At 50.1% G+C, this 9,508-nt stretch overlaps 2 protein-coding genes across 2 annotated transcripts in view; both read left to right on the top strand.

Moving 5' to 3' along the window:
• Window positions 1–1,468: 1,468 nt before the first annotated feature.
• On the top strand, window positions 1,469–7,803 carry LOC125026956 (octapeptide-repeat protein T2-like). Its single transcript, XM_047615562.1, has 2 exons — window positions 1,469–2,186; window positions 7,733–7,803. The coding sequence occupies exons 1-2, from the start codon at window positions 1,469–1,471 to the stop codon at window positions 7,801–7,803; spliced, it is 789 nt and encodes a 262-aa protein (XP_047471518.1).
• The window catches only part of LOC125027191, a gene marked incomplete in the record, with an annotated part of 117,246 nt that continues 115,448 nt past the window's right edge, over window positions 7,711–9,508 (top strand). Inside the window, 1 exon segment of the mRNA XM_047616108.1 lies at window positions 7,711–7,836. Coding sequence (XP_047472064.1) covers window positions 7,830–7,836 — 7 coding nt within the window.

Genomic DNA, 9,508 nt, shown 5'->3' with positions numbered 1-9,508 from the left:
GCCGCGCATCAGACGCGCCGCCGCCCGACTAGGAGGCCGCCATCCCGCCGCCGATTCCTCACACGCTCGACGCGTCGGCCTCCGCCTCCGAAAGCTCCTACGCAGCGTCTGCCTCCTACTCCTCCTCCGTCAACCCATCCCGACGCTTCCGCAGCACGCTCTCTACGACTGCCGCCACCGCGCAGCTACTCTGCCGCCTCCTCCTCCTCCCTCCACCGCGCCCCGTCGCTTCGGCTGCCTCCTGGACTCCGCCTCCTCCACCGTGTCTCCTGATCTCTGTCCTCCCTCCTCCGCCTCCCTTCTGCCGTCCACCCGCCATCTCTCCCGTACTAGTATGCACGGCTTAGCCGTCCCGCCCTCCACCGCGCCCTTACGCGTCCTACGCCTCCGCCGCTTCTCCGCCTCCACCCGCCATCGCTCCTCTACGCGTTTTCCTTCCTTCTCCTCCTCCTCCACCTCTCCCTACTCTCCGCCTCCTCTACTCTCCTCCGCCGCCCTCCACCTGCCCTCTCTTCTCCTCTCCTCCTCTGCCCCTCCACCCGCCCCCACTCTTCCTCTCCTACTCTCTCGTCGCCAGCACTCGCCCGACTCTTCCGCCGCCTACTCTGTCTCTGCCGTCACGTCCCGTGTACGCTTCAGTTTTAATAACAATGAATATATGTCATTCCGTTCAATGATCCAAGGGCAACCTTTTGGGGTTGGCTCTTTACTCTGGGGGTTTGAGTGTTTTTTTTGTATTGTAAGCAAGATGTTTAGGAGGTGCCTGGGGGGGTGGGGGGTGCGGGGAGCGGGGGGTCTATCGCTGATGACACACGTAGACAGACAGACATTCTCGGGTGGGGGGGGGGGAATTCGGGGAGAGTGAGATAGTTAGAGAGAGTGTTATGCGGATATAATAGTTGAGAATAGTGTGTGAGTGGTTTATTGCTGTGTAGTTAGAGAGAAGAGTAGATAGTGTGTTTTTTAGAGAGGTGTGTGTGATGACTGTGAGTTGGGCTGCGACCTCGCCCAGGTGCGCGGGCGCTCTCTCACTCACCGCTCAGATGCCGTATTCTCCTTGCGGGGGTGCGTCTGGGGGTGTCTTCTAGGACAACGGGATGCGAATTATTACACCGGGGTGGGGCGGGGTCGGTTTAGGGGGGGGGGTCTTTGTGGGGGGGGGCGCGACCTGGGGGGATTGGTGTGGGCGTGCGGGACAGGAGGGGGGGGGGGGGCGATAGTGGATGGGGGGGGGGGGGGGTCGGGAGGGGGGATGGGGGCGGGGGGGGGTTGGGTGGAAGGGATCACGGGGTTGTTCTAGGGTGAGCCAAACTAACCAACACACGAATGTGGGGAGTGGGGAGGGGAGGGGCGTGGGGACAACGGGGCCGCCGCGGCGGCTGGCGGAGAAAGAAGAGGCAGAAGGAGGAGAAAGAAAGGCGGAAGAAGGGGGAGGAAGACGAGGAAGACGAGTAAAGAAAGAAGAAGAATGGGGCGCGGGAGCAGCGACCGAAGCCGGACGCAGGCGGGGAGGACGACGGGAGAAGCGGAAGAAGGGAGAAAGCAGAGGCCGCCGGGGGGGCCGAGCGGACGACGGAGCCAGCAGCGGGCGCCCAGGCGGAGACGCCGAGGACGGACCGCGGGCCGCCAGCGGAGCCGGAGGGGACCCGAAGCGGGCCGCACGGGGGGGCGGACGCACGAGGCACGCAGGCGCCACGCCGACGGGCGCCACGGCGGCGCACAGAGAGGACGCAGTGTGGAGGAGACGAGGAAGCAAGCGAGAATGGGAGAGGGTGAAGGAGGCGAAAGCCGCCACGGCGCCGGATGGGACCCGAAGATGGAAAGCAGGGGGGGGAAGAGGAGTCAGCCGAGGCCGCCGGACGACGACGAGGCGCCGGGCGGAGACCGCCGAGGACGCGGGGGGGAGGGAAGAAGAGGCAGCGGAGGCGCCAGCCCGGAGGACGGAGGGGGCGGCCGCCCGCGGCCGCAGCGGCTGCCGGAGCCCGCCGGTGGGCGACGGCGGCGAAGCCGAGGAAGACGGCGAGGAGCACGCAGCGGGGGCGGGGCGGAGATGAGGCAAGCACGGGGGCCGCGGACGGCGAAGGCCGAGGCATTTACGGGAGGAGCACAGGAGAGGAAGAAGGAGGCGCCCGGAGCGGAAGCCGGGGCTGACGCCGGCGGAAGGCGCCTCGGCCGCCGCGGCCTCCGTATTCTCAGTCCTCTTCCTCCGTTTCTCCCCCTCTTCTCCTTCTTCCTCCATCCTCTTCCTCCTTCTTCTCCCTCCTCTGCCTCCTTCTTTTCCCTCCTTATTTTCCTCTGTTTTTCCTCCTCCTCCTCCTTTTTTTTTTTTTTCTCCTCTGTCCTCCTTCTCTCCCTCCTCTTCCTCCTTTTTCTCCCTCCTATTCCTCCTTCTTCTCCCTCCTCTTCCTCCTTCTTCTCCCTCCTCTTCCTCCTTCTTCTCCCTCCTCTTCCTCTTGTTTTTCCTCCTTTTCCTCCTTTTTCTTCCTCCTCTTCCTCCTTCTTCTCCCTCCTCTTCCTCCTTTTTCTCCCTCCTTTTCCTCCGTCTTCTCCCTCCTCTTCCTCCTTCTTCTCCCTCCTCTTCCTCCTTTTTCTCCCTCCTCTTCCTCCTTCTTTTCCCTCCTCTTCCTCCTTTTTCTCCCTCCTCTTCCTCCTTTTCCCTCCTCTTCCTCCTTTTTCTCCCTCCTTTTCCTCCTTCTTCTCCCTCCTCTTCCTCCTTCTTCTCCCTCCTCTTCCTCCTTTTTCTTCCTCCTCTTCCTCCTGTTTTTCCTCCTTTTCCTCTTTTTTCTTCCTCCTCTTCCTCCTTTTTCTCCCTCCTTTTCCTCCTTCTTCTCCCTCCGATTCCCTTTATTCGTTAACTTGGTAATAAACAGTTCTAATTTACCCTTTTTCCTTCCTCCTTCTGTCCTGCTCCTCTCCTTCCCTCTTTCTCTCCCTCTCCTCCCCTCTTTCTCTCACTCTCCTTCCTCCTTCTTCCCTCTCCTTCCCTCTTTCTCTTCCCCTCTTTCCTCCTTTTGTCTCTCTCATTCCTCTCCCTCATTAAATATCCTCCTCCCCCCTCTTTACCTTACCTCCTCTTCTCTCTCCCGTTCCCCATGCCTCTCCCCTCACTCCCTCCCTCTCCCTTCTCTCCCTCTGCCTCTTCTCCTTTTCCATGCCTCTCTCCTCACATCCTTCCTCTCCCGTTTCTCCTTCCTCTTTTCTTCTCCCATTTCTTTCCCCTCCTTCCCCACTGACCCTCCGATTTCATACTCGGAGTGACATAGGTTCGAGGCCTGCTCAGGGAGGATTGTTATATATGAATACTTATATAAATATAAATACACACATACATACATACATACATACATACACACACACACACACACACACACACACACACACACACACACACACACACACATATATATATATATATATGTGTGTGTGTGTGTGTGTGTGTGTGTGTGTGTGTGTGTGTGTGTGTACATAATGGGCAGAGACAAAAAGGAGGGAGGAGAGAGGGAGAAGGGGGAGAGCAGAGAGAGAGGAGGGATGAAGGAGGGGAAGACATTGAGGGAAGGAGGGGGAGAGAAAGGGGGAATGAGGGGAGAAAAGAGTTGAGGAAGAGAAAGGGGGGAAGGAGAGAGAGAGAGAAGAGGGGAAGAAGAATTAGATAAAGGTGGGGTGGAGAAGTTAGCCAAAGGGAGGAAGGAGAGAGAGAGAGAAGAGGGGAAGAATAGGAAGATTAGGGAAGGGAGGAAGGAGGCGAAGGAAGGAGGAGGAAAAGGAGGGAAAAGGAAAAGGATGGGAGCAGAAGAAAAAGGGGGGGGGGGGCGAAGGAGAGGGAGAAGAGGGGAGAGGAGATCAGCTTTGAAAATAAAGGGGAAGCTATCAGGCCAGGGAAACACCCAGAGACAGAAAGACACAACGGGTGATGCGGTTGCTAGGTCCCGGTTTCAGCGGAATGCAAAATGATGGGTGAAAAGAAAGCAATGGGATTTGTCTCTCTATATTTATCTCTTTCTATCTGTCTATCTGCCTACTTTTCCACATATTTTGCTACATATTACCCCCACCCCCCCTCTATATGTATCTGTCATTCTCTCTCTCTCTCATTCTCCACCCTTTCTTTCTCTATCTATCTATCGATATATCTATCTATCTATCTATCTATCTATCTATCCATCTCTCTCTGAGATAAAGAGAGCGAGAGAGAGAGAGAGAGAGAGAGCGAGAGAGAGAGAGAGAGAGAGAGAGAGAGAGAGAGAGAGAGAGAGAGAGAGAGAGAGAGAGAGAGAGAGAGAGAGAGAGAGAGAGAGAGAGAGAGAGAGAGAGAGAGAGAGAGAGAGAGAGAGAGAGAGAGAGAGAGAGAGGAGAGAGGAGAGAGAGGGAGCGAGAGAGAGAGAGACTGAGGGGGAGAGAGGAGAGAAGAGGATTTTGGGGGAGAGAGAGAGAGAGAAGATGAGAGAGAGAGAGAGAGCGGAGAGAGAGAGAGAGATGGGTGGAGGAGAGAGAGAGAGAGAGATGAGAGATGGAGAGGTGAGAGCTGAGAGAGAGAGGACTTGGAGAGAGAAAAGGAGAGTGAGAGAGAGAGGGGAGGAGATTGAGAACGAGAGAAGAGAGAGAGAGAGGAGAGAGTGAGAGAGATGAGGAACGATTGTGAGAAGAGAGGATAGAGGAGAGAGAGGAGAGAGGGGGGGGGGGACCGGGAGAGAGAGTGAGAGGAGAGAGAGAGAGAAGGAGGAATCACGATGAGGAGAAAACATACAGATATTTCATACAGACAGACAGACAGACAGAGCAGTGAGTGAGAGAGAGGAGAGAGAGAGAGGAGGAGGGAGAGAGAGAGGAGAGCGAGAGAGAGAAGAGAAAAGGAGTGAGAGGAGAGAGAGGAGAGAGAGAGAGAAAGAGAAGAGAGAGAGAGACGGAGAGGGAGAGAGGAGAGGATGAGGAGAGAAAAGAGAAAAGAGGGAGGAGAGAGAGCGGGAGAGGAGAGAGAGAAAAGAGAGATGAGAGAGGAGAGGGGGAAAAGGAGAGAGAGAGAGAGGGAGAGGAAAAGGAGAGAGAGGAGAGGGGAGAGGGGGGGAGAGGAAAGGAGAGAGAGGGAAGAGAGAGAGGGAGAGAGGGGAGAGAGACGGGGGAGGGAAGAGAGGAAGAGAGAGAGAGAGAGATTTGGAGGGAGGAGAGAGAGAGATTATGAGAGAGAGAGAGGGGGAGGGGGGGGGGAGGGAGAGAGAGTGAGAGAGAGAGAGAGAGAGATGGAATCACAAAGAAAAGAAAGATACAGACATACATACAGACAGACAGACAGACAGAGAGTGAGTGAGAGAGAGAGAGAGAGAGAGAGGAGAGAGAGGAGAGATTGGTTTCGATCGAAAACACCTAGTCTCAACAGAGGGGAGTAAAAATTTTTGATTTGATAAATGTATTACGCCTAGAGGACAACAAACAATTTTACATATATGTTTCTGATATATGTGTATCGCATCAGTAGACGAACTGTGTATTGAACAATGGTACTTGTATGGCAACACTGTTATCATTTTAGACAGAAGTCAGTCCTATTGTCACTACAGACGAGACAGACAGACAGAGAGAGAGAGGAGAGAGGAGGAGATGAGAGAGATGATGAGATGAGAGAAATGAGAGAGAGAGAGAGAGAAAAGAGTAGAGAGAGAGAGGAGAATGAAAGATTTTAGAGAGAGAGAGATGGAGAGCGAGAAGAGAGAGAGAGATTGCATCACGATTGCAATACCTAGCTCAACAGTGCACGGAAAACACTTTTTTGAGGGGGGGGGGGAGGTAGGGGGGCAAGGCGGAAGGTAGGAGGGAGAAAAAGAGAGAGGATAAGGGGCAAGGGAGGAGAGAGGAGGAGGAGGAGGAGGAGGAGGGGGAAGAGGAGGAGGAGGGGGAGGGGGAGGAGGAGGAGGAGGAGGAGAAAGAAGAAGAACGAGAAAGAAAGGAGAAGGAAGGGGAAAAATGGAAGAGAGGGATGATGGTAAAGGGAAGGGAGGAGGAGGAGAAGAGGACAAGGATGGAGGAAGAAGGAACAGGGAAAGAAATAGGAGCAAGAAGGTGGACGAGACGAATGGAGGAAAGCGGGGAAGGAGAAAGAAGATGGGGAAGGAAGAGGAGGAGAAGAAGGAGGAAGAGGGGGGAGAAGAAGGAGGAAGAGGGGGGAGAAGGAGGAGGAAGAGGAGGGAGAGGAGGGAGAAGGAGGAAGAGGAGGGAGAAGAAGGAGGAAGAGGAGGGAGAAGAAGGAGGAAAAGGAGGGAGAAGAAGAAGGAAGAGGAGGGAGAAGAAGGATGAATCGGAGGGAGAAGAAGAAGAAAGAGAATGAAGAGGAGAGAGAAGAAGGAGGAAGATAATGAAGAGGAGGGAGAAGAAGGAGGAAGAGGAGGAAGAGGAGGGAGAAGAAGGAGGAAGAGGAGGAAGAGGAGGGAGAAGAAGGAGGAAGAGGAGGGAGAGGAGTGAGGAGAAGGAGGAAGAGGAGGGAGAAGAAGGAGGAAGAGGAGGAAGAGGAGGAAGAGGAAGGGAGAGAAGGAGGAAGAGGAGGGAGAGGAGGGAGAAGGAGGAAGAGGAGGGAGAAGAAGGAGGAAGAGGAGGAAGAGGAGGAAGAGGAAGGAGAAGAAGGAGGAAGAGGAGGGAGAAGAAGGAGGAAGGGGAGGAAGAAAAAAGGAGGAAGAGGAGGGAGAAGAAGGAGGAAGAGGAGGGAGAAGGAGGAAGAGGAGGAAGAAAAAGGAGGAAGAGGAAGGAGAAGAAGGAGGATGAGGAGGGAGAAGAAGGAGGAAGAGGAGGGAGAAGGAGGAAGAGGAGGAAGAGGAGGAAGAAAAAGGAGGAAGAGGAAGGAGAAGAAGGAGGAAGAGGAGGGAGAAGAAGGAGGAAGGGGAGGAAGAAAAAAGGAGGAAGAGGAGGGAGAAGAAGGAGGATGAGGAGGGAGAAAAAAAGGAGGAAGAGGAGGGAGAAGAAGGAGGATGAGGAGGAAGAAAAAGGAGGAAGAGGAGGGAGAAGAAGGAGGAGAAGGGGGGTGGGGGATTTATGTTGAACAAAACATCGGCCTCCGCATAATTCATGAGGTGCCGTCGATGAAATATGCATCGGAGTGCCTCATGGCGCCGCAGCCAGAAGAAAAAAAAAAAAAAAAAAAAAAAAAAAAACAGTTCAGGTAACCGAGCGAGTCAGGAGAGTCAGAGTTGCCGATTGACGAATTACGCGTCCGAATTTTGACCCCAACTCGAAACTTTTTTTTTGTTTTTGTTTTTTTGTTTATTCCACCTCTTACGTTTCTTCATATTGTCCCCTTCTCCCTTACCTCATTCACCAAAAGGCATTTAGAAAGCGCAACCAACGTACAAAAAAAAAAACAAAAAAATAAAAAAACACGAATATTCGACGCCATAGAGATCCCAGAAAAGGTCAAATAAATGAAGGTCCTTGAGGCGACTGGCAACGCTAAATGACAAGGCTCGGGGAGGGGGGAGGAGGGAAGGGGGGAGGGGGAGGAAAAGTGGTTGGGGATAGGGGGTAGAGGGTAGGAGGGAGGCGGGGCGTAGGTGTGTGTGTGGGGGGGGGGGGGGGGGCAGGGAGGGAAGGAGAGAGAGAGAGAGAGAGAGAGAGAGAGAGTACGAGGGAAGGGGAGGTGTGGGGTGGGGGTGGGGGAGGGGGTAGGTAAAGGTGCCACGGCGGAGAGAGGCACCGTTACCATGTTTAGTCACTGTCGTGTAGGTGAAGGTGAAGGTGTGCCTTGTCACAGCGCCCACAGCTCTCTCGGACTCACAGATCACCACCGACGGTCACTTTGCAGGGGGGAGGGAGAGAATATGAAAGGAGAATAAAACAGGAGAGAAGACATGGCAGGTAATACTTCCCGTCGCGTTCGAGCAAGGAGTTTATTGCTTATTCGTTATAATTGCCAACTTTTACTACTACCACTGCTATTATAATTATTTTATTATTATTATTATTATCATTATCATTATTATTATTATTATTATTATTATGCTAAGTTTCGTTATAATTATCAATACTATTGTTATTGCTACTTTCATTATTATTGCTATTATCATGACTATCGTTATCATTATTATCATCACTATTACCCCTCATTATTATTCTTATCATTACTATTATCATTACTGTTATCGGATGTTTTATCATCAATAATATTATCATCATTATCATCACCAGTATTATCATTATCGTCCTCATTATTATTATCATCATTATTATAATCATCATCATTGTTATTATTATTATATTGTTTTCACTTTTCATTATCATTATTGTTATTATCATCATCACAAATATTATTATCATTATTACTGTTATTGTTATTATTGTTATTATTTTTGTTGTTGTTGTTATCATTATTATTGTGTTATGATCATCGTCATCATCATAATCATTATGTTATTATTATCATTATCATTAATTTTATCATATTACCATAACTATTATCATTATTATCATTGTTATTATTTGTATTATTGTTATTATCATTATCATTATTGTCAGTATCATTATTATTATTGTTGTTGTTGTTCTTATTATTATTTTCATATTTATTGTTATTGTTATTATTACTACCATTATATCTTTTCATCTTTTTTATAATTATTATTATCATTATCATCATGATTATTTTTATCATTGTTATTATTATTATCATTATCATCATTATTATTATAACTATTACTGTTATCATTATTGTCATTATTATCATCATTATTGTTGTCATTATTATCATCACTATTATTATCCCTATTATTATCCGTTATCATTATGATCATTATTGTCATCATCAATATTGCTATCATACTACTATCATTATCATCATAACTTTTCTTTCTTCAAGAGAGAGAGATAGAGAGGAAGAGAGAGAAATTGTGTGTGTTTGTGTGTGTATGTATGTGTGTGTGTGTGTGTGTCTGTGTGTGTGTGTGTCAGAGAGAGAGAGAGCGAGAGAGAGAGAGAGAGTGTGTGAGAGAGAGAGAGAGAGATAGAGAGAGAGAGAGAGAGAGAGCGTGTGCAGTCTCAGAAAGAGATACAAAGAAACAAAGATATAAAGCGAAAAGGAGAGAAAAAAGGAAATTATAACTTACATAACATTCAAATTTACGAAAACGCCGACGGCTCCTCTGAAAGGGATAAAGGCCTAAATTTGAATAACTTCTCACGCCCGAGCATACCCCCCCCCCCCAAACTACCATACCCCCCCCCCCCCCTTTCACCAACCCACATTCGACCGTGACTTTGTGCAAATAATTCCAAGGACGTCATGGTCTATTTCAATTGATCAATCGTTGCAAAGGCAGAAACATATTGATAGGTGAGATTTTTTTTTTTTCATTTCTACGGTCCACAAGCTAAGATATACGAGTAACTAATCTTATTTTGATTTCTTTCTTTATCGTTATTCTCTTTCTCTCTCTCTCGTCTCTCTCTCTCTCTCTTCTCTTTCTCTCTCTCTCTCTCTCTCTCTTTCTCTTTCTCTCAGTCACACACGCACATACATAGAGAGAGAGAGAGA

Source organism: Penaeus chinensis, chromosome 7 (genome assembly GCF_019202785.1).
Source record: "Penaeus chinensis breed Huanghai No. 1 chromosome 7, ASM1920278v2, whole genome shotgun sequence".
Lineage (NCBI taxonomy): Eukaryota > Metazoa > Arthropoda > Malacostraca > Decapoda > Penaeidae > Penaeus > Penaeus chinensis.
The sequence above is the reverse complement of the archived record's forward strand: the minus strand, read 5'-3'. Positions and strand labels throughout refer to the sequence as shown.